The sequence below is a fragment of the Monodelphis domestica genome, chromosome 1 (assembly GCF_027887165.1).
Source record: "Monodelphis domestica isolate mMonDom1 chromosome 1, mMonDom1.pri, whole genome shotgun sequence".
In the NCBI taxonomy this organism is placed as follows: domain Eukaryota; kingdom Metazoa; phylum Chordata; class Mammalia; order Didelphimorphia; family Didelphidae; genus Monodelphis; species Monodelphis domestica.
Window position 1 is genome coordinate 355247550 of NC_077227.1, and position 26029 is coordinate 355273578.

Below are 26029 nucleotides of genomic sequence, written 5' to 3' on the forward strand. Positions count from 1 at the left end.
CTTAGAAAATAGAATTCAGATGTCAGAAGACAATTTATCCAATGTCACATAACTTATTAACAGTAGAGTAGAAGACAATATACAGATGCAAGGTAGCATATCTCATATACAACCACTGCTTTTGCTCTTTAAATTTGTGGTGCATTGAGTATTTGTATGGAGATACTGAAGCCCTGGAATTGTGATGAAATCTTGTATTAGTCTGTAATTGTTATATCCTCTTGGATTTTGAAATCACTTCCCACAATCATTGTTTAAACATTGCTGATTAATCAGTTGAGTATTAACTGATTTCTATTCAAAATAGTGTGGTAAAACTGGGTGTAGTTTCACCAGTGCCCTTCAAGTCTTCCTATACTGTGAATAAATTGAAGAAGATTTCTTCACCAACAGAGTTTTCAAACCCTGAATGATTTAACTCTGGCTCTCATTTTATTCATCAAGCACTTCTAGAGAAGCAAATGGCATTTTTCTCCACATTGTGTTAATTAACAAAAGACTCATTGACAGAGCTATATTTTGTCTCTGTCCTGTGATTCTGTTTCCATTTGATCCATTTATCTTTTTGAGCTTTAATGGAGAAATGAAATTATATGTCTCTTCCTAAACCTTCATGGGACACTTTTCTGCTTTCTCTTTTTCTCTTATCCCTCCCTTTTGGAATTGCACATTTCTGATGCTTTATGACAAAACACTAACATGTTATTTGCCTTCCTACTGTCTCATCAGACCCTTGTGTGGTCTGTGGGGAATAAGACAATTCTAGTCATCTCTCTACTACTCCAAACAAATCCTGTGTGTTCTATTTCAGGCCAGAACTAATTTATGGTGAGCAAAACTCATTCTGATTAATGTCTGCTTTAATATCCTTTCTTTTGGGGGAGCAAGAATGAAGGTTCCTCCTGAAAGGCCCAGTCTGTTTTCAGAAATTAAGATAGGCTTACATGCAGCAGAGAGTGAAAAATTTGATCATTAACTTTCTAGAAAATGAGAGCAGTCTTGATGAGAGAGACTTAGAGATTAAGTTAATAAGATGGTGAATTTTCAAGAGAGCCTTCCGTCCTCTTTAGAAGAACTATCCCAGTACTCATCAAAGAGCCCTCCTAGATTAGGAACAGCTAAGGAGTACAAAGATTGCACTGTTCCAACTGTTCATGTCTTTGCTTTGCTATTTAAACAAATATATTTGCTCGAACATCAAACACCAATAGTACCTTTTACTTAACAGTAACTGAAAGAATATTTGACTAGGAATCAAAAAGTCAGGAGTTCTAGACCTTGCCCTATTTCTCACTAGCTTTGAAAACTAGTGCACTTTATAAAGATTTGCTTCTTTGTCTACAAAATGTAGGCAATAATGCCCTACCTCACAGGGTTACCGTGAGAATAGAAGATGATGAGAACAATAAGAAATATGTTTACACAACTCTTTATTGTTTATAAAATATTTTATCTTTACATTATAAAAGATATGGAGGAAATATATGCCTCAGGAATCAACTGGACTAAATAATTCACATGTCTATGATACCTTACGGTTTATAGTAATTCACAATAATACATAATAATTAAAGGTAATAATAATGCCAATATTATTATGTCTACTTTATAGATTAGGAAACTGAAACTGGGAGAGGTTCAGTACCTTAAGCAGAGGCACCTAGTAAGCATAAGAACCCAAGATTCTGACTTCAAATTCAGTGCTTATTCCTCCATATTAGGACGACCCTAGAAGTTCCTGCCAACTCTTGGTCAGTTACCTTCCTGTGGGACTCAGTTAGCTTTTTCTGTGCTATCTAGACACAGATATTACCTCCTAACTGACCAGATATCTTGCAAATGAATTTCATTGAAACTTCCCCCTTTCCTCTCACTGAAGTAGAGTCTTACATACAGTATTCTGCTCCTTCAGAAACCCTTGACTGATGGCCTGAGAATCCTTAATGTTTTCTAGATCTACAGAGAAGAGCCTCCAACAGCTCCAGTTTCACTTTTGTGAGTCAGATTCTTCTTCAGACAAGCCGTATTGTACAGTTCCTTGCTTACTAAACTATAGAATTCCAGCAGACCCAGTACCACTAAGCTAATTAACAAGTGTATAATCATGAGGCATTATGACAGTTCTGGGTTCACAGAGAAGAATAGGAATGTTGCTCATCAATCACCCTAATGGTATGGAAAGAGCACTGAAATGGGAACCAGAAGATCTAAATCTTTGTCCTAGTGCTGCCATTAATTCACTGTTGTATTAGGCAAATTGATTAGCCAAGAATCTTAAAATATCAGAGTGAATAGACTATTAGAAGATAGTAGAGATGCTTTTAGAGCTGGAAAACAAAATATTGTGAAAATGGGAAGAGAACTAATAACATAAAGCATAGAGATAATCCAACTGCATAAATTTTAAGTGAAGAGACCAAAACATAGAAAGGAAAAGTTAATTACCCAAGATCATGTGATCATGAGAGGTCTTTGACTCTGTCTTTTATTGTCGTCTTCTACATTGTACCTTCAATGAAAGTTTCCTTTTGTTGTTTGTAAATATCATTCTCCTCCCTCCTTGCTGATTTTTACATTCGTCTGACTATAGCATTTTGATTTTGATGATTGTCAGATGCCATCTTCAGTCTGATGACCCCATTAACCAAGGCAGTTCCTCCTAGATGGAGAAAGCTTTTGAAAATCCTGAAGGCCAAGTGCCCAGCTAACTGCTGTCTATTCCTGTTATGTTGCATTTGTCTGAATTAAGCTTCATCCTTTAAGTGGTTCCTCTTGATAGCCTTGGTTATCAAGTTCTTTGCAAGTGACTGCCATCCCAGAACAAGTTTAGGCCTCTGACCAATTGGATCATTTTCCCATTTATTTTCATGGTAAGTTGCCAAAGTCACAAGCCTTTGTGCTCCTAAAATATTATTTTTAAATGACAGATTTTTTTATTTGCGTTAAAAACTAAAAAGTAACATTATAATTAAGGTAAAGGTGCAACTGGGTAGCTCAGTGCATTGAAAGCCAGACCTAGAGACAGGAGGTCCTGGATTCAAATCTGGCCTCAGACACTTCCCAGCTGTGTGACCCTGGGCAAGTCATTTAACCCCCATTGTCTAGCCCTTACCATTCTTCTGCCTTGGAATGAATACACAGTATTAAGGTAAGGGTGTTAAAAAAAAATTAAGATAAAGCAAACTCTTTTTCCTTTTTTTTTATAAATCCATTTTCATTTACTACTTTATTACACTAATCTTAAATTTTCTTTTTTTAAATCCTGTTTGCTCGTCTGTAAAAGGAAAGACAATAATACTCTATCTTAGCATATTGGGAGGAGCTTTAGAACTATGTAGAACTATAGTTATGTCCTGCTAATCTCTTAACTGTTTGTATATTTGGCTTCTGCTCTTTGGTCATGTCCAGGTACACCAGGATGGGTTAGGTAAGTTTTAAAGGCTGAGCCTTCAGCAGACAAAAGGAACCATTCATAGGGCTGGAGGAGGAATGGAGCACCAGTATTACCAGTGGAGATGGGATAGGAAGCTGATGGTGCAAATCAGAGAGGAAATTCAAAGAAGATGGAATATTCTGCCTTTGAAAATAACAAATACTGAGTTGGGAGCATAAACAAGTTAGCACAAATAAAAGAATTGGATTTGTTAAATATTTCTTCCCCCTAGACTGCATTAATGGAATAGATAGGGGGAAAGTTTTTCAGTGCTATTCTCTGACCAAAGCCAGATGAAAGGATCTGGCCATTTGAAATGAGCTTCCCAGTTCTCCCAGAATAGACAAAAATGAAACACCACTTCCTGGATTCAGCCAGAAATGGGAGCATTGCACAAAAGCCACCCTGCGTACCAGAACAGGTGGTCGGAGAGGGCCTCCCAGTACTGTGGTCAAAGGGGTCTCTGGTTCACACCATAAGCCAATCAACACTTCTTAATGATAACCTTCTTTGTATGTGTAGAGGCAAGCTGCTAGGTCAAATAGTCCTAGCCAGAGTAGTAAGATACAGATCTTTTATAGGCTTCACAAGAAGGAGAAAGTCATTAGCTCCGGAAAATCCTTACCAGCTCCATGTCCCTCCTCTATCAATGCTTATGCATTCATACTTTCTCTGCCCTAGCATGTTTTGAGAGCTTCCTCTCTAATGTGTGTTTTTTTCTGGGTACATAGTAACTATCTGCTGAGATTTCTTTGTCATCTGAGAGATGGTGGGGATGGAAGTAAAGGCAGAAGGTAAAACCAAAGAATCTTTAAAAATTAGCTAAGACACCAGGAGCTAGGGGAACTAAGATCAAGCCAGGAGATTCTTTCAGTGATTGACTTTTTTTTTTCAAGTTTAGTGTACTCTCTAACAGAATACCCTTTTATTGATCTGTATGCCAATTATGCTTCCTTTTGTTTCTTAAAGAGATAAGGCTGTCAACCAGTAAGGCTAACACACAGAGACATAACCACAAAAAGGGTAGTAGCATAGCTTTTCTACTCAACTAAATTTCTTAACTGCTGACATCCAGGAGTTAAGCTGCAATCTCAGCCATCTGCAGACTGAAGATCACCTACTTCCTTGTAGTCCTTTACTAGTCCATGTTCTCGCAGAGGTTGGGAAGTGGAACTGTGTATCTCTCAATCCTCCAACATCCAACTAAAAGGTCTGTAGTGAATTCTTCCCAACATTTTAAAGATTCTAAATTTGATCTTTCATGAAAACGAACAGGACAGAGACAGAAGTGAAGACCATATCCCTGTATCTGTTTGCCTCGTTTGAGAGGGCGAGTCATTTCATCAGCCTAGGCCAGATGGCTAGACTCAATGCCAACAACTGCAAAAAAGACCATCTGCATGGGAAAATACATTTCCCTCACTCCCTTTCACACATGCCCTTCCCAGACCCTGCCATCTCAGGCAGCAGCACAGGTGTTGGGGAGAAGCCCAGCTGCAGAAGAGTTGCCTGGACTCTCACTAGTATCTCTCAAAAGCTAACTCTGGGAACCTTCCCTGTGGGGTGTGAGTGAGTGTGGTTGTGTTTATTCTTGGAAGCATGTGCCCCGGCAGCTGTCCAGCCATTTGGAGAGCTGCCTGCCAATAACAGGGGAGGCATTCTGCTCATTGCTCTTCAAAAGGCAGTTGGGATGACTGAAGATTCTGCAAAGGTATTAGCCCAAGAAAGCATTAAGATCCATCAAGAACTTTAGCTTTGATCTTTCTGGGAGGTACAGTAGGTCAGCTATCCATGAAAGATAAGCCAAGAGCAGAGACAGAAGAGTCCAAAAAGGGATGCCACAAACAAAGCTTTCCTTCTCCCCTGATTCAACAACCAGTCATCAGCTGAAGCAAAACCAGAGCACTTGCTTGTCCTGGGGCCAAAAACATCCTGGCTTTTTTCCTCTGCATTTTGTCTCTCAGAATCAATAAAACTGGTTGTGCTCTGGTGGAAGAGACTGATGGAGTCAGAATCAGAAGATTTGAGTTGCAGCTCTAACACTCCCCATGTCTGTCCTTGGGCAAGACTTCTGACATTCTAGACCTGTATTTCATCATCAGTAAAGTGAGGTGTTCGATGGTAGCAGGCTCACTGTATTGTCTTACTTCCGTTTTTCATTTTCGTAAGGGAAAGGGCTGGGGATGAACATGTGGCAGAAGGCCAGCTACCTCAGGAAATGATATGGTCCAAAGAATAAAAGGCAACAAAAAAACCTTGAGAATTAAAAAAAAAAAGAAATGGTGGTTATACCACCTGCCTCAGAGGGTTCTGGTAAATAGGTCCTTTCCAAACCTGATATTCTGTGACTTGTCTGTATTATAGGATTTGAAGTTATATTCTTTCTCTGCCATTTTATTGCATACATATTACTGCATATTTTCCTTGCTTCAGTTGGGAGGTGAGAACTGGTCATTGACTTTTATAGATACCATAGTGGCACTTGTCCACAGAAAAGATGTTCACCAATAAAACGAATCAACACTGGAATAAAAATTGATGGGGACACTGAGCTTTTGAAATTGTCAGTACTCTTAGAGCACATTCCCAGCCAAAATTTTTAGGAAGGGGAGAGGTCTTGGGGACTAAACTGGCAAAATATATCTGAGAACTACTTGTGGCAGAATGGTGAGGCCACTATGCCCCCAAGAGAAGAATCAGTGGATGGTTAGATCACCCTAGAAAATCAGAAAGCCAACAACACATATTCAGATAGGGAAAGAAATTGACATCTTTATGTTATGTTTTTGTTCTCCATTGGGAACTTCCATTTCCAATCTGGTATGTTTGAAACCAAATAAGATTGTTACTGATGCCAGCAACTTCCTTATTTGTTAGGAACAAGGGTAACTTTCTTTGTGACACATGCATGGTCTGAGAGTACAATGCCCTCCTCATGCAGACTCCCAGTGAAATGTTGCCTACCCTTTTGGTTCAGTGCAGGACATGTTCCTGAATCACAACTAATAGGCTTTAAGCCTCAGTTTCTCCATCCACAAAAAGGGGACAACAAAATAACAAATGGAGAAGTACTTTGTAAACTGCTGTCCAAATGGATGGTGATGTTATTATCAGATGTCAGGTAAGAGGTGCCAAGTAAGTACAAGTAATGGAGAAGTTTGAGCATGTAAAATTTTATTGATAAATAAAGAGATCAAACAAAATGATCTCTAAGGTCTCTTCCAGTTCTTGGGGTTTATCATCTATATCCTAAGGCTCTTCCAGCTCTAACATTATTTGATTCTACAAATTTAAAATTAAGAAAGCTGGATGGAGAGGGGAGGGTTATCTAGATGGCTCAGTGGATTGAGAGCTAGACCTAGAGAAACAGGAGGTCCTAGGTTTAAATCTGACCTTAGACTTTTCAAATCAGGCCTCTTAGTTGTGTGACCCTGGACAAGTCACTTAATCCCCATTGCCTAGCCCGTAACACTCTTCTGCCTTAGAATCCAACACACAGTATTGATTCTAAGACGGAAGCTAAAGATTTAAAAAAAAATTTCTTAAGCTGGGTTCAGTGTCCATCCTTAGGTCCCCATCTACCCTTGGATGAGTTATTTGGCCATTTTGTTCTATCTTCTTTCTATAAAATAGGAAAGGCAAATTATTACTAAGTAGCATTAATAATATATTTAACATCAGCCATTATGCTTGGGGAAAATATTATAAAAGATATCATCCAGCACTTTTACCTGAAAAAGGAAGTAGGTTGGACAGGCAGAAGATGGACAGCCAAAGTTGTACTTAGTACTCACAGAATAAATGCACCCAAAGGCCTCCTGCTGTGCTGTTCTGGCCATTTATGGAGTATTTATGAAAAGACAAAGGTAAGAGTCTTACTTGATGAGATTTGGATTGCTTTTTTACTCACACCCCTAGAGGAAGTGCTCACATTCATAACAGATCCACTGAAATATTACACTGTTTTATTAACATTTTTCAATTATCTTTGTGGCCAGAAATTCTTTGAATAAAATATTTGGAAGGAAAGTGCTGAGTAATTGCAGGGGGAGAATTCATTTAGCTGGTTTCTCAGGAGAAGCCCCTTAGCTCCTGCTGGTCATGTGACCTGGGAGAGGAGGCCTGCCCCCTCTAAGGACCTCAGTTCACATATCTGTAAAATGAAGGGTTTTGATCAGGTAATCTCCAAAGGTTGCTTTCAGCTCTTAAGTGTTTTTCTATGCTGAAAGATGATTTAGCAGCAACTATAGTATTATTGCTTCTTTATAGACTGCCATATTTTCATGAGAATGTCTATCAGCTCTTGACAAGAAGCCCTTCACGTTAGACAAATTCAACTGGAAAGTACCTTTGAGGGAAATCAAAACTGGATTTTTTCTTTCTAAGAATTAATGTAACTTCCAATTCCATCCTTTCACACCAATCTGACTAGTGATATACACTTCACCTAATGGTTCCTGGGAGAATCAGCTCTTTCACTAACTCCCTCAGTGACCACAAACATGGCACTTGCTTTTTCTCACACACTTGGTTTATTTCTCTAATAGATAAGGGAATTGGACCAGATGATCTATAAGGCCCTGACAGTCTTTATGTTCTAAGGTTCCTTCTAGAGCTGATGGTCAATAATTTTAAGAGGAAACAAAAGTATCTCCTGCCCTCAAGCAGGAAAAACATTGGCATTAGAATTAGATTAATTTATTAGGATCATTTATCTTATTCCAGCCTTCCTGACCTTTTGGGCAATTCCTTCTCTAAATGAAGCTAAGTTACCAACAGATTCACTTATATGAAAGGCCCTCATAGACACTGAGTGGAAGAACTGAACTCAGCTGAAATAGGAGGATCCTGTGAATGCCTTGTAACCAAGAAGTATGTGAAAGAATGTCAAGGAAGTTGGCTGGGAGCTCAAGGATGGCTGTTTCCTGGAAGAAAAAATAGACTGACCTATGGAATTCTTTAACAGGGGATCTGGAGGTCCTCTTACCACAGAGATGTGTGGGGATTAACCAGCCCACATTGACAGGAAGTAGGAACAGAGGAGTCTCCTGCTGAGGAGCATCAGTTGCAGGCTCTCAGTTGCTGACAGTTAGGAGAGGCAGTTGCTGACAAGGCTGGCAGTTTAGGGGAAGTTGGCTGCTGGGCGTGAGTTGATCATTGGTGTTTGTTTGCTGGTAGTATGGGTTGGCATTTAGTGGCTGGAATATAAAGGTGGGCCTCAGCTTACTGAAAGGACTTTTGGCTTTAGCCTTTAGAGGGATTTTTGCCCCTGGGATCTCTAGAGAGCAGAAGGTGTGTCTCATAGACAAGGATCTGCTGTCCACTGGCTACTGACAGTTTGACCTGCTATAGAAAACTGATTGAAGAAATGAGTGAGTGGTAGCTGCCTATTATTTTAGGGAGTTTTAGGTAGTTAGTGAATCATTTATAGATAGGGTAGGTTAGATAGGCCTGGGTTTTTCCAGGCAAGAAGAAGCTATCCTCAGAAGACAGTTAGAAATAGTTGTTAGGAATTTTAGGTAGTATTAAGAATTTTAGGTATATTTATAGGGTATAAGATTAGTAATCTCTTTTTCCTCTTTTCTATATTTATTTTACTATATTTTAATTAAACTGAATTGTTAATTGTTAAAATCTGCTATAAGTTTTCTTTCTCTGGCTTAAAGGAATAATATTAATTTACAACTCTACTATATTCTCATTAAAACTTAAATTATTAAAAGGTTCTCTTTTTTTGTCAAAACCCCTATTTTAACCCTTACATTTAATTGGTGACCATGAAGGGACTTGAACCCACAACCTTCTGATCATTTTCCTTACCTTTTACTGAAACTATCCCTAAGTCAAGTTCCCAACAGTTAATTCTATTACAGCTGTTGAGCCTTTATGTTAAACAGCACCATCTACTGACAGAAAGTAGAACTGTGAACAAAATTAATTAGATTAACTGATTCCGAGTAGTCTAGTTCAAGTTACGATTCTGTTTCTTGTCTATCCAAAATGGTTTATTGTCCACCAGAATGTTACATGGTGGCTTTATATAGCACTGTTCCTAGCTGTATTTATACCGAAAGGAGGTCTGGCATTCCACCTATTCTTCTTCAAGAAAAAACAAAACGATAATTTGTCAGCTGAACTAAAAGCTCACGAAGAAAAATTAAAAAATAACTCAAGTGACCTTCAAAGCTGGGGAGAGCTTGGGGGGAATCTCAAGGCTCATATGAAAAAGCATTGAGAAAAGTTTGAGAAACCCCCAGAGTAAGAAGAGAGATTTATTTTTCAATACTCCCTCATCATTAGAGCTGACTCAGTTCTGCTCCACACAATTCTGCTCATACTAAAGCTACCTCAACTCCTCATCCTGTTCTATCTCTAAATCTACCCAAAATCTTCCCACTTTTCCTATTTCCCCACCTGTTTTATGGCAACTCAAATTTTAAAAAAATAAGAGGCAGAAACCAAAAACAATTCAGTTACAGTCCTATTCCCCTTAAAAAAAAAAAGTACCCACCTTTGATAAGATTCATCTCCCCCCAAGATATTGAAATTCAAGCAAAATATCCCTTCTTTTGAGGATGAGTCAATTGTGATTATTAAAAAGCTAGAGAGCATTTTTTTCTTTTGCACATGTGATCACGGATGGATTGATGTTGAAAGTTTGCTTCAAGCTTTTTTGACAGAAAGTGAGAAAAATAAAATCATCTCTCTTGTCAATCAACCTCAGGGAAGGAGACCAGTTCGTTGACCTCCTCAAGACCCAATATGGAACACTAACAATGAACAATAAATATTACACAAGACTATGCCAAGCTAGGGAGGTATTATTAACCTCAATGAAAGCTTGCTGTGATGCATCTGGTACATGGACAAAATTTGAGGGTTGTAAACAAAACCCCAATGAAAATCCACCCCAATTTATGAATAAACTTATTGAGCTGGGAGGGAGCTAGATAGACCTAGATCTTGCCAGAGAAAGGGATGTCAGACAAATGAGACAGTTTGTGAAAAACTTGTAAAGTGGTCAGAGATTATTTTAAGACCAATTGTCTGAATTAAGTCAATATGAACCTTGAAGAATTGAGGAGAATAGCAGTTTATGTATTTAATGACCATGAAAAGAAAGATGAGGAGAATAGTGACTTAATAGAGACATTAAGGAGAGAAATTAAAAGTTTAAAGGAGGAAATTGAAAGAGAAAAAGCAAATTTAGCCGTAGCATAGCCTCTTTGCAAGAATACAACAGTATTTTTTAATGTCCATCTTATTTTCATATCTTTTTTCCTTCATCTCTTGCCTTTTCTACCCACTGTGGGCAACTAATTCCATTTTGGATGTTTATTTGAATTGTTTTCCTTTATTAATTTTAAAGTTGTATTGTGGTCTTTGAGAATTTATACCCTTCATATGTCCAAATAGATCTAGATCCCAGAGTCCAGAAAAGAGAGTTTAGTAGATTTAGGCCTACTCAAATCAGCTGTTCCTGTGCAAATTTAAAAAAAATGTGGCCCACCCCCTTCCATTTCTCAGTATCCCCTATCAAAAGAGACAGTTGAGAGAATTACCCCAGTGACAAATTCTTTAATTAAACAAAAAAAATAATTCTGTATAAATTTGAATATAATACACCTATCTTACCTATTATAAAGCCAAAATTAGATGTAAATGGAAAACCTGTCTATTGATTTGTACAAAATTTAAGAGCTGTAAACAATCATGTCATCAAAAGACAACCTGTGATTCCAAGTCCATCCACAATTATCTCCTCTTTTCCTATCACGGCTTCATATTTTACAATAGTAGATTTGTGTTTAGCATTTTTCTTTTTTTTTAACATTATTTTATTTGGTTATTTTCATACATTGTTCATTAGAAACAGATCATTTTCTTTTCCTACCCCCCTAACCCCCCCACCCCTTCCCTAGCCGACGCGCAATTCGTCTGGGTATCACATGTGTCCTTGCTCTGAACCCATTTCCTTGTTGGTATTTGCATTAGGCCGCTCATTTAGCGTCTCTCCTCGATCATGTCCCCTCAACCTCTGTAGTCAAGCAGTTGCTTTTCCTCGGTGTTTTTATTCCCTCAGTTGGTCCTCTGCTTGAGGATAGTTTTGTTTTGTTTTTTTTCTCGTAGATCGCTGCAGGTTGTTCAGGGATATTGTAAAGCCATTAGTGGAGAAGTCCATTATGTTCTCTTGTACCACAATGTGTCAGTCTCTGTGTACAATGTTCTCCTGGTTCTGCTCCTCTCACTCTGCATCACTTCCTGGAAGTTGTTCCAGTCTCCATGGAATTCCTCCACTTTATTATTCCTTTTAGCACAATAGTATTCCATCACCAACATATACCACAGTTTGTTCAGCCATTCTCCAATTGAAGGGCATCCCCTCATTTTCCAATTTTTGGCTACCACAAAGAGCGCAGCTATGAATATTCTTGTACAAGTCTTTTTCCTTATTATCTCTTTGGGGTATAAATCCAGCAGTGCTATGGCTGGATCAAAGGGCAGACAGTCTTTTAGCACCCTTTGGGCATAGTTCCAAATTGCCCTCCAGAATGGTTGGATCAATTCACAACTCCACCAGCAATGCATTAATGTCCCTACTTTGCCACATCCCCTCCAGCATTCATTACTTTCCTTTGCTGTCATGTTGAACAATCTGCTAGGTGTGAGGTGATACCTCAGAGTTGTTTTGATTTGCATCTCTCTGATTATAAGAGATTTAGAACACTTTTTCATGTGCTTATTAATAGTTTTGATTTCTTTAACTGAAAATTGCCTATTCATGTCCCTTGCCCATTTTTCAATTGGAGAATGGCTTGATTTTTTGTACAACTGGTTTAGCTCTTTATAGATTTGAGTAACTAGACCTTTGTCAGAGGTTTTTGTTATGAAGATTGTTTCCCAATTTGTTGCTTTCCTTCTAATTTTAGTTACATTGGTTTTGTTTGTACAAAAACTTTTTAATTTGATGTAGTCAAAATTATTTTGCATTTTGTGACTCTTTCTAAGTCTTGCTTGGTTTTAAAATCTTTCCCTTCCCAAAGTTCTAACACGTATACTATTCTGTGTTCACCTTATTTACTTATAGTTTCCTTCTTTATATTCAAGTCATTCATCCATTCTGAGTTTATCTTGATGTAGGGTGTGAGGTGTTGATCCAAACCTAATCTCTCCCACACTGTCTTCCAATTTTCCCAGCATTTTTTATCAAATACTGGATTTTTGTCCCAAAAGCTGGGGTCTTTGGGTTTGTCATTTACCCCAAGTCTATTCCACTGATCCTCCTTTCTGTCTCTTAGCCAGTACCAAATTGTTTTGATGACCGCTGCTTTGTAATATAGTTTGAGATCTGGGACTGCAAGGCCACCTTCCTTTGTATTTTTTTTCATTATTTCCCTGGATATCCTTGATCCTTTATTCTTCCAAATGAACTTTGTTATGGTTTTCTCTAATGCAGTAAAGAAGTTTTTTGGTAGTTCAATGGGTATGGCACTAAATAGATAAGTTTGGGTAGGATGGTCATTTTTATTATGTTAGCTCATCCCACCCATGAGCAATCAATGTTTTTCCAGTTGTTTAGATCTAGTTTTAAATGTGTGGAGAGTGTTTTGTAGTTGTGTTCATATAGTTCCTGTGTTTGTCTTGGCAGATAGATTCCCAAGTATTTTATATTGTTTTGGGTGACTTTAAATGGAATTTCTCTTTCTAATTCTTGCTGCTGAACTGGGTTGGAGATATATAGAAATGCTGATGACTTATGTGGGTTTATTTTGTATCCTGCAACTTTGCTAAAGTTGTTGATTATTTCGATTAGCTTTTTGGTTGATTCCCTGGGATTCTTTAAGTAAATCATTATATCATCCGCAAAGAGTGACAGCTTGGTCTCCTCATTGCCAATTTTAATACCTTCAATTTCTTTTTCTTCTCTAATTGCTACTGCTAGTGTTTCTAGTACAATATTAAATAATAAAGGTGATAATGGGCATCCTTGTTTGACTCCTGATCTTATTGGGAAGGCTTTGAGTTTTTCCCCATTGCAGATGATGTTTGCTGATGGTTTTAGGTATATACTGTTTATTATTTTTAGGAAAGCCCCTTCTATTCCTATACTTTCTAGTGTTTTCAATAGGTATGGGTGTTGTATTTTGTCAAAGGCTTTTTCTGCATCTATTGAATTAATCATGTGATTTTTGTCGGTTTGCTTATTTATATGGTCAATTATGTGGATGGTTTTCCTAGTATTGAACCATCCTTGCATTCCTGGAATGAATCCTACCTGATCATAGTGGATAACCCTTGTGATGACTTTCTGGAGTCTTTTTGCTAGTATCCTATTTAAGATTTTTGCATCTATATTCATTAGGGAGATTGGCCTATAGTTTTCTTTCTCTGTTTTTAACCTGCCTGGCTTTGGGATCAGTACCATGTTTGTGTCATAAAGAGAATTTGGTAGAACCCCTTCTTGGCTTATTCTGTCAAATAGTTTGTATAGTATTGGGGTTAGCTGTTCTTTGAATGTTTGATAGAATTCATTTGTGAATCCATCTTGACCTGGGGATTTTTTCTTAGGGAGTTCTTTGATAGCTTGTTCAATTTCTTTTTCTGATATGGGGTTGTTTAGGTAATTTATTTCTTCTTTTAGTCTAGGCAATTTATATTTTTGTAAGTATTCATCCATATCACTTAGATTGCCATATTTTTGCCATATAATTGGGCATAGTAGTTTTTAATGATTGCCTTGATTTCCTCTTCATTAGAGGTGAGGTCTCCCTTTTCATCTTGGATACTGTCAATTTGGTTTTTTTCTTTCCTTTTTTTAATTAGACTGACTAGTACTTTGTCAATTTTATTTGTTTTTTCAAAGTACCAGCTTCTAGTCTTATTTATTAAACCAATAGTTCTTTGACTTTGACTTTCAATTTGACTTTCAATATCGATTCATGAAGATTCCAGAAATATATTTGCCTTCACCTGGAAAGATCCCCAAAGGGTACGGTGTTGTTTGCCCCAAGGGTACATGGAAAGTCCCACTTTATTTTTGGAGATTTTAACAAGATCTAGACAATATTAAGTTTAAGGAGAGCAATTTGATGCACTTTGTTTGCTTTTGGCCTCACCAAATGCCATAGCATGCCAAGAAAATAGCAAAAACCTTCTTTTGGAACTATGTAAGAGAGGCCACAAGATTTCAAAGGCAAAAGTTTAGTGATTCTCCCCAAAGTGGAATATTTAGAGTTTATTTTAACTGCTGGTGCCTGCTTCATTTCCCCTAAGCACATCTAAGATATTAAAAAATTAAGTGCTCCCTCCACTAAGAAACAGTTGAGAGCAATTCTAGGAGCAATAGGGTTTTGTAGACAGTGGATTCCTTGCTATGGGAAAATCACTAAACCCCTTATTGCACTGACAAAAAATTCAGCCACTGAACCACTTAGGTTAGAGATGAAACACCTGTCAATTCTAAATTGAAACAGGTTATCCTGTCTGTCCCCTGCTCTCAGCATCCCAGATTACAAAAAACCATTCACTTTATATGTACACAAATGGAGAGGGGGAGCTTCAGGTGTTTTAACTCAAACTTTAGGACCTGTTCAATGTCCAGTTGCTTATTACTCAGCACAATTAAACCCAGTAACTTCAGGAGCACCATCATGTCTTAGAGGCATAGCTGCAACAACTTTATTAGTAACTAAATCTGCTTTTTTATTTATTTATTTGATATTTATTTAAATTTATTTAAATCCACTAATTTAGTATTGGGATGCTCACTAACAATAATGTGTCCACATGAAATTGAAGCATTGTTGCTAAGGCATAGAATACAGGCATTTTCTGACCAAAGACTCTCAAGATACAAAGTAACCTTGATAGGCAATGAAAATATCACCTTAAAACACTGCACAACACTTAGCCCTGCTACCTTGCTTCTAGATTTACCATTTATAGGAGAACCATTACACAATTGTGAATCTTTAGTGTCCATGGATACACACTGCTGAAAAACCTCGAGATAATTTCCTGGACACTCCTGTAGACAAACCAGATCTAGTCTTATTCACTGATGGTTTTTCTTTCATGAGGGATGGCATACACTACACTGGAGCTGCTGTAGTCACAGAATTTGCCACGCTGTGGTCAGCTTCACTGCCCTCAAATATAAGTGCTCAAGGCACAGAACTCATAGATTTAAAACATGCCTGTATAATTGCAAAAGATAAGGAAGCAACAATTCACACGGATTCCAGATAGACATTTGGAATATCATGCAGTGCGTATGCTTTGGCTTCAGAGGGGACTTAACTTCAACTGGGAAAAGTATCGCAAATGCAGAAATCATTAATGAAGTTCTTTCTGCTCACCAACTACCTAAAGCCCTGGCTATTGTACATTGCTCTGTCAATACAGGTGGAACTGACCTGTCTCTAGAGGGAACCCCCAGGCAGATACTGCTGCAAAACTTGCTGTCTTACAAGACCCTGAACTAATTCTAACTTTGGCAACTAGTAATAAATCTGATTTATCCCTTTCTTATAACAAAAAGGAAGTTAAAAAATGGAAATAAAAATTCAAAGCAGAACAAATTAATGGAGTATGGGTGTCATCTGAAGGAAAACCCCTACTCCCTAGAAGTTTTTATCACCAAATATGTCAATCCATTCATTAAAATGGTCATTTTGAAATCCAAGGCCAATATTGTAGACTCTACTTAAAGAGTATGGATAGCCCTTGGTATAACTAACAACTTCTAAAGTGTGTGCAGACTGCTCCACTTGTCAAGCAAATAATCAACATGCCTTTTGTGGAAAAGCTTTTGGTGGATATCCTCTGGCTTATACACTTTTTAAACATCTATGAATTAATTTTTATTATAATGTCAAAGATTAGACATTATAAATGTTGTCTAGTCATAGTAGACCAGCTGACCTGATGGCTAGAAGCGTCTCCTACCACTCAAGCCACAGTAGCTGTTGTTAGGGCCTGCCAACATGTTTTGATTTAGACAGAGGAACTTATTTTACTGATTTGGTTTTATCTCAAATTTATTCCTGTTTGGGGATAATTCCTAAATTTCATGTACCTTATCATCCCCAGAGCTCAGGCCAAGTTGAAAGAATGAATAGAGAACTTAAGACCATGATTGGAAAACTGTACACTGAGACTCATTTAAAATGGCCTGAGGTTCTTCCACTTTATCTTTGAAGCAGGCCCAGGGGATATCTACACATCTCACCTTTTGAGATGCTTTTTGGAAATCTGCCTATACAATCTAAACCTTTTTCCCCTGCATACACATCATTGCTAGGGGGAAATACTTCTATTGCTTCCTATATATGGGATTTACAAATAAAATTAAGAGAACTTCAAGAATATGGAGCTGTAGTACAAGTAGGCCCTATAGACTTTTCCTTTTGTGATCTTAACCCAGGAGACAAAGTATATATAAAGAACTTCCAGCACATAAGGGCAACTCAGCCAGCCTGGGAAGGTCCATTTCAAGTACTTTTAACCACTCCAACAGCTATAAAAATTGGAGAAAAAATCTTGTGGATACATTGTTTTCATGTAAAACAAGTACCTTCCATTGAAACTGATTGACTGTATCCTGTCACATGCATTGAAGATAAAACTACAGAGACAATTGGACACTATTTTCACTAACACTGAACTCTGGGATTTTTATTTTTTTTGTTTTTAGGATATTTGATTTTTCCTTTTATTTGAAGCACATGATACCAGTATTAATAATTTTTTTAATTTTGCAATAGAATGAGTTTAGACATCCATTAGCCAATGGATAACTGTATAATTATATTATAGAATTTGTATTTTGTTTTAAATATGTGTACTGACATGTATTCTGTTTGGAAATGTTTATTATACTTTTATAGGTCTATAGAGAAAAGTTAAAAATAAGTAAATGATAAGTGTTACAAAGTGTTATAAGTATTGGTCAGCACTCACCTCAGGGAGGAGTGATTGTATACTTTTCTATGTATTATCTGTTAGATTGTATACTTTTTATGTATCTCTAGGCTTTTTTTTCCATAGAGTATAATTTTTGTAAATTCTAAGATTTAGGGTTGTATTATTTGTAATTGGGAATTGCATTTTGTAAAATCCAATATTTGAAATCCTTTGAGAGTAATTTTAGGATTTTTTAACTCCCTGAATCAAGAAAAGTGAACTGTTTTAAGAATTCACCATTAAGAAACCTACGCTACACCGTTATATCTAAAGTGAACTGTGGGAAGTATTGAGTGAACTGAAGGGGGTTGAATGCATTTAATGAATGTAAATTTCTTATGCCAAAGGAGATTGCCCCCAATTGGCTTTTTGTCAATGCATTTACCTACCATTGGTTTTGCTTCTTTTATTTCCCTTTTTCTTATTATTTTAGTTTTTCTATTAATTAGTGTAATATCATAGGCACTTTTAACTAGAAGATTTTTAGAAGTATAAGTTAGATATGTTTAACTAATCCATTAGGGAGACTAACCTCTCAGAGGATCAGAGGGGGATTGTAAGAAGAAATTCTTTAAATTAACAGGAAACCTGGCGGTCCTCTTACCATAGAGATGTATAGGGATTAACCAGCTCACAGTGACAGGAAGTAGGAATAGGGGAGTCCCCTGCTGGGGAGCATCAGTTGCAGACTCTCAGTTGCTAACAGAAGAGGCAACTGCTGACAGTTGGTTGGGGAGTTGCTGACAGGACTGGCAGTTGAAGGGAAGTTGGCTACTGGCATGAGTTGGTCATTGGGAGTTAGTTACTGGTAGTATGAGTTGGCATTTAGTGGCTGGAATATAAAGGTGGGCCTCAGCTTACTGAAAGGGCTTTTGGCTTTAGCCTTTAGAGGGCTTTTTGCAATCTATCTCATAGGCCAGGATCTGCTGTCAGTTGGCTACTGACAGTTTGGGCTACTATAGAAAACTGATTGAAGGAGTAAGTGGTAGCTGTCTGTTATTTTAGGAAGATAGATAAGTTAGTGAATCATTTATAGATAGTGTAGATTAGATAGGCCTGGGTTTTGCCAGGCAAGAGGAAGCTGTCCTCAGAAGACAGAGGTAGTTATTAGGAATTTTGGGTATATTTATAGGGTATAAGATTAGTAATCTCTCTTCTTTTCTATCTTTCTATCTGTACTTCTTAAATTAAATCATTGTTGTTGTTGTTGTTGTTGTTGTTTTTATGAAACTGCTCTCATTTTGTCGAACTCCTACTTTTAACATTTACAGGGTTGCATCTGCCTTGACCACAACCTTGGCAAAGTAGTTAGCATTCCAGGTACTGAGCACTTATGAATTGCCTTCTATGTAGAGGAAGTCGTTGAGTAAAATCATTGTACAGGGAGCTCAGCTATTCAACTTAACTGTCATAAATGCAACCTTAAAAACCCTTCAAGCAGTTCCACAACTCAGGTTCCTAACATTCCTCCAATATTACATTGAAGTGGTAACCCCTACCAGATTACCCAGGTCACCAAGAATGCTTATAACCAGAACAATCCTCCTAAGGGGGAAGAAAGGCAAAAGGTTTGTGTTCTAGCTTTGCTACTATCTAGCTGTGTGATATAAGTCAAGCTTCTTCTCCTCTCTAGGAATTAGTTTCCTCACTGTCAAGGTTAGACTAATTGATTTTCCAAGATCCTCACCAGTCCTAACACTCTGTGTTCTGAAGCAATGGATCTCAGCCTGGGGGCTTTGACATTTTTGTTAATAGTATAAAATCAATACACAAACCCACAGATAACCAAATAATCTGTCTCACAGAATACTAAAAATAGTAGTGCTTTTTTCCCCCAATATATATAGATGCTATAGTGATTAATAAAAATATAGTGTTATGGGGACAAGTAGATATCTCCAGTAGATAGAGAGCCAGGCCTGGAGTCAGGATGCCCCGGGTTCAAATCTCGCCTCAGTTGCTTCCTAGCAGTGTGTCACTTAACCCCTGTTTGCCTTGTTGTTGCCTTTCTGTCTTAGAGTTATTACTAAGACAGAAAGTGGTGGTGGAGTTTGTTACTGAATTTATAGTAGTTTTCTGTCATGTATTTTCTTAATGGATATTAGTCACACAATTCTGTCATGTAATACCACTCTCATCATGTACTATCCTAAAATGTTTTATGTTAAAGGGTCCTTGTGCTCAGAAATGTGGGGAACCATTATTCAAGATTCCCTTTCAGCTCTGACATTCCCTCTGAAGTACCTTCCAACTCTGAGAATTCCTGATGGCGTTTACAGTAACAGATGGTGATAGCTATTTTTTCTGTACTGTTTCATAAATTTCAGGTGATTTTGTTTGCATTATTTCCTTGATCTTCTCAGCAATCTTTTCAGGTGAAAAGGGTATACCCATTTTACAGATGTAGAAAGTAGAAGATAGAAAAGTAAAGTGACTTTTCCAATGTTACACAATTAATAAGTGGCTCAGACAGAATTAGAAACCAGCCCTTCCCCAAAGGAAAACAGGACCAGAAATGAGAAAGAAAGCTTTTCATAATTAACAAGCAAATTGCTCAATGAAACAGATCACCTTTCACAATCTTCTGCACATAGTAAATACCTAATACATACTTGTTGAATTGAATAGAGTAGAATTGCATTGCAATTCTTGCCAACCCTTTAGAAGGTTTAAGTGTTTTGGACCTGTTTAGCTAATGCTAATTTAATAAGCTGGAAGCTGTTAATTTTATTGGCCCATCAAAGACTTTCTGGTTTGACTAGCTCTTCCCAGCCTTTATTTGTTCCCCAGCCATGTCACAGGACACAAGAGTAAATTACAATAATTGTAATTTATTGTCTATATGGCAGTATGTCAACATACTATCTACATGTTTGTCTGTGGGAATCAGGTGAATAAAGGAAGTTATCATTATAGTATATTGGTTGGAGATAAGTTTCTCCTACTTTTGAAGTGAAACTTCTTGGCTTGTCTTTGACATTAATCTAACATTAAGAGGTGATCATCCTAAGGCCAATGTTTTCATCTGTTGACTTTCTTCTTTCTCCATTCCACTTCTCTCCCACCCCTACACTACTCCTGACCTGGATCAGACTGTAATTGCATTTCTTTAGACCCAGGATGTGTTGAATTGGAAGTAGGAAGCTTTGGGTTCACATCCCAATGATGTGACCGCCACTAAATTCCTTTACTTCTTTGGGACTGAGTAAGATTACCTCTAAGGTCTCTAGCTGTAAACCTAGGAGTCTACCTTTTCAAACAATCCTTTCTCCCATCTCTATTCCTTTGCCCTGGAGGCTCTCCTTCCCCGTCTCCCATGTCTGGAAATCGGCCCTGCCCCAAAAGTCCCTAACTTCCTCTAAAATTTAGCTCAATTACCACCTTCTGCAAAAAAAACTCTATTGGAACCCTCCAGCTCCTAATGCCTTCCTATCTAAGGTTACTTGGTATTTGATTTGTATGTGCTTGGGTATTCTTACATGTATCTATGTTGTCTTCCTCATTAGAATACAAATTCCATAAGGGCAGAAACTGTGTCACTTTTGTCTTTATCTTGGCACAGTACTTGGTACAGAGGATACTTAATAAGTACATGTTGATTTGATTCATTAAATCAAAGTCAAACTCATTAGCATATCATTTGCAGCCTATACTTCTTTGAAAAATCACATTGGCTTTCTTCAGGCCTGCCTCATTTCTCCCATTTGCCAAGATCCTTCAGAGGTCACTGAAAATTGCTCAGTGAACATGTCAGCCATTTCTTTAAGCATTTTGGGATATACTTCATTCAAGAAAGATGCCTTGAAGTCTTCAAGGGCAATTGGGATCTTCTTATTTTGATTTTTAAACTCCATGCATTTTTGTTGTGTTCTTTCCAAGGACTGACCTCTTAGCAAAGAAAATGGAAGCAAAATAAGATTTAAGTGGTTCTGACCTTTTACTCATCCATTTTCATCACCCTGAACAAACCTTTATCTCCTTTATTTCTCCTTTTTCTAGAATGTCAATATTTCAATGGATTTGCAAGGTGATCATTACAGGTACTTCCTCCAGCAGTACAGAAAGCAATCCATCCATCTATCAATCAGTCAATCAACATTTATTAAACCAGCTATACTTTCTCATTCTGTACTATTCTTTCCTATATTGTCCCAGAAATTGGCCATAGGGGCTCCAAAAAAGGCACTAGGAGCCTTCTTCTAAGCCTCTTTAATATACATTAGTTACTAGTGAGGCAATTGAGTTTTCTGTCCCATCCCTTTCCTACAAAACCTGCCTACCTCCTTTTCTAGTCATGTCTTAGGTGAAATCCTTTATGCCATTTCTTGCTGCTGTAGCCTATTTATGCCCAGTATCTAATTTTCCACTGCCTTTTGCGTTCTCTACAAATTTAATTCTTCAGAGATTTGTAGAGTTCCATATTGGATAGCCATGCAATATCATCAGAATAGTAATGGTGTTAAAAACATAGGTCTGTGTTTCAAAGGCAAGCTTAGAATTATTCAAAACACTGCAGAATATCCCAAATACAAATCAACCTATTCTCTTCCTCCTTTTAAATTCTGAACCTAGCTCATACTTCATCCTCCTTGACTGTTCTAGAGATAGTTACTAATGGATTAACTCAATGTGCTATCCATCCAATATCCTATCATAGTGTAAACAACAGACATCCTTCATCCACCCATTTCTGCCTCTTCAGATTGTCAGATTAAACTCTTTTAAATGGTTAGAATCTAAGGAAGTTCTGTATTTTGTAGTTTTGAGGCAATCAACAAAATGTCATCCTAAAACAAGAGCAAATGGGTTGGGTGGGGAAAAGACTTTATGCCCATGGGAATCCCTCTTTCATTTTATTTTCATCACTCTGTACCAGAAAGACTTCATGATAGTGATAAATGCCTTTAACCAACAGATTTCCCTGTTTTATGCCTCATCTATTCTTGATTTTCAGAGGACCATTGAACAATTATTGGAAGAAATCCTTGAGAGCCACATCTTGTTCCATTGAATCAATAACTTAATAACTTAACAATAAACAAAACAGGATCCTATATATCTCTAAAGCTTGTCAGTTGCCTAACTACAGAAGTTTAATCTGCATTAGAAATTTTTTTATAAAGCATATCAATGTCCTTTTCACATTTTCATCAAAGATACCCTTAATAAATGTCTGTGATGTTTTCATAAAGAATTTATAGGCATGTCCTTGATTGTCAGTTACTTAAGGAAGTAGGCAGAGAGAAAACTTAGGCCAGAGAGGTTCATGGTCTGGCCTGCATGCAAAAAACATTGGCCCTGCAGGAGGAAAACCTAGGAGGCCTCTTCTAAGCAGTAGTTTACTATGGCTCTCTGAATGTGGCCCTGAATTTCAACATAACAATCTAGGCCAGTGCTAATTCTGTAGGAAGACTAATAGATTTCTAAGCCACAACAGCCTCAGGGAAGGATTTTTAAAATGAACTGGAAATTGGGAATCTCATCCAAGGATTCATATTTTCTATCTCTACTCTCTCCTCTCTTCACCCTCTTCTCCCCTCCATAGGTGTGGATGTGTGGGGGCCGAATGGAGGACATTCCCTGCTCCAGAGTGGGTCACATCTACAGGAAATATATCCCTTACAAGATCCCTACAGGAGTCAGCCTTGCCCGGGTAAGGTGTTGGCTTTGCCAGGAGAAGTCCAGGGTAAGAGGGCAAATCTCCTCTGAATTTTATTTTTAATTCTGAACTTAAAAACAACCCCAAAAATGAGCTTTTCGCTATCCATAATAGAAAGTTGTATTATGGATAGCGAACTTGGCAGACTGCGTTACTGAGCAAAATCTATTAGGATGAAGTTTCATAGAGACCAATGTAGAGTTCTACAGTCAACCTCAAAGAAGCAGTTTCACAAGTACAAATAAGAAAGGCATGACAGAGCAGTTTGTGTGAAGAAGTATGGGGGTTTTCGTGAACTGCAAATTCAGTAGGCATCAGCAATGTAATATGATATCCAGAAAGCAATATTCAGAGAGGTGTAGGATCCAGAACATGGGGGATGATGGACTCTATCCTGACCAGATCAAATCTGGAGCTGTGTATTCTGTACCAGGAGCCACATTTTAGAAAGCTGATGAGTGTCCTGTGGAAAGGGATCAGTTTGGTCAGGGCATGGAAAAGAGAAGACTTAAGAGGAACATGATATCCATCTTCAAGTTTTTGAAGGTCTGATTTATGGATAAGGGATTCATCTTTCTCTGCTTGGCCCAGAGGTGACTCAGGGTGGTGCTTTCACTCACTTTTCTAGGCAAAACAAATGGAAGCTGAACACTGATTTAAGTCACTCATCTGAGATATTTTGAAAAGAGTTCTTCTTCAATTATAATTTGGACTAGATGACCTCCAAGATCCCTTCTAGCTCTTTGATTCTGCAAAGTTACTACCCTTTTCCAGGCCCTAATTTTCCCTTCTGTAATCGAGCAGATTGGACTAATCTCTAAGGCCCTTTTTAGCTCTAGATACTTTGGCTTATGACCTATAGACCTCAAAAGCAGACTTGATGGATAAGGGGTGTAAACTCCTATTCAGTCAGAGTAGAGGAAGCAGGAGGTGTAAAAGTGTGCATTGAACTGTCTTGATGCACCTGAGTGGTGAGGAGTGCTTTGAAGGCATTATGATATATACACACTAAGGCTAACCTAGATACCACTAGGTAGATATGACTCGTGATATTAAACAAGCTCACTTTCCTCATATTGAGTTAAAATCAGCTTCTTTATAATATTCCACACAACATAAGTACAAACTCCCTAAGAATCTGAACTGTCCCAAAATGGAATATGCTACCAGAAGAGGTAGTGAGTTCCCTGTCTCTGAAGGTTTTCAAAAATAATTTGGTTAGATAATAAGTAACATTTATATAGCAGTCTGAGGTTTGGAAAGCACTTTACAAATATTCTCAGTTGATCCTCACAGCAACCCTAAGAGCCAAGTGCTATAATATTATTCCCATTTTACAGATGAGGAGACTGAGGTAGCTAACCTCAGACTTAACTAAGGTTAAATGATGTGCCCAAGTTCACAGCTAATAACTGAGGCCAGATTTTAACTCAGGCTTACCTGACTCCAGATTGGGCACTCCCTTCTATGCCACCTAGCTGCCTCTGCTCGTCAGGATGTTGTGAGGAGCATTCTTGTCCAGAGAGGAGATAAACTAGGTGATCGGTGAGATAGTTGACAGCCTTGAGCTTTTATGATATCTGTGTAAAACACTTGGAATGTGAGCTGTTATGAATGAAAGGCGCCATGGTATGGGGGGGAGCGTCCTGGAGTGGGAGGCAAAAGATCTAGAAACAAGAGGAGTGCCAGCTTGGGGGCTGGGGGCAGTCCTTACCATTTCCTCACCTGTAAAGTGGACGGAGTGCCTGTCCTAGCTGCTAGCTGCCTCACAGCATTGCTGCAGGAAGTCTTTTCTAGGCGATGCACACTTCTCATTATTGTCCCCAGGGGCCCTGAGCGGGAGACAGAGGCTCCCCGTAACCTCCTCCCTCTGTCAGTCCTGAAAAGCTGCTTCTCCAACGGCCGTTTTCCTGGCCAGGCCCCTCCCTCCTCGTGGTCTGCTCCAACTGTTTCCCTACCAGACTAAAGTAAATCCCAGGCTTCCTGGAGGAACTTCCTCCTCCCCCTCCATCTAGCTCTCCACTGTGGAGGAGGTGTGAACACGGTCAGGTCGCCACTGTTCTCCCAGTTGAAACGCGTCAGCGCCCCCTAGTGACGCAACATCATAGCGCACACATCAGCCACTGAAGAAATTTGCCAAAGGATTCATTCACCAGCCAAAGGCAACTGAGGCTTTAGAACAGAACACCGGATGAGGGACTTGAAGAGACCGTGTAGTCTCTCCCTGTACCATCGAACAGCATTCCAATTCAGTTTAGTCATCCACCATTTATTCAGCACTACGTGTGGGCAGGCTGGTAGTATGCTAGGTTCTAGGGATGCCAAGAGAACTCCAACACGGACCCTGGCCACAAGGAAGGAACCTACCATCTAAATTGGGAGGTGGGGAGGAGAGGCGAAATTTTGCTTTTAGTGAAGGAGAAGTTGCCAACAAGCAGAACTGTCTGCAAGTGAAATGGATTAGAGTAATGGGTCCTTCACTTCCAAAGGTTTTTAAGCACAAGCTGGACATAATCAATTGCCTCTCAATATCCCTTTCATCAGGAAGTTCCAATATTCTAAAAAACAAGGACAAGGTCCTAGCTGAATAGCTAGTCTGGGAAGTGAAAGATCACTTTTAGGTAAAGAAAGAAAAGAGGTGAATTGAGAAGGGAGAGAGAAACTATAACCAAGAGTGAGATGTTGGAAGACATCGTCCAACCCTTCCTTAAACAAGGTATCCCTAGACAACATGTCTGACAGATAGTCATCCAGCCTCTGACTAAAGACTCCCACCAATGAGCATTCACTACCTCTGCATAGCCCATTCCATTTTGGGACAGCTCTAGGTTTTAGCAAGTTTTTCTTTGCAATGAAATCTGTAGCCCCATGATTTCCTTCTAGTTCCTAGGATTGCACAGAACAAGTCTAATCCCTTTCCCAAATGACAACCCCAGCTCTTATCATTTCTTCTCTTCTCCAGGCTAACTATC

The 26029-nt window shown here is 38.3% G+C and overlaps 1 protein-coding gene across 2 annotated transcripts in view; it reads left to right on the forward strand.

Annotated features, from left to right (window-relative positions):
* The window catches only part of GALNT10 (polypeptide N-acetylgalactosaminyltransferase 10), a 175903-nt gene that overhangs the window by 142237 nt on the left and 7637 nt on the right, over positions 1 to 26029 (forward strand). The window contains exon 8 of one of the 2 annotated variants that reach the window (XM_056811498.1): positions 22944 to 23084. In XM_056811498.1, the coding sequence (XP_056667476.1) occupies positions 22944 to 23084 (141 nt within the window). The remainder of the gene's footprint in view (positions 1 to 22943; positions 23085 to 26029) is intronic. The other variant, XM_056811499.1, reaches the window with a different exon arrangement.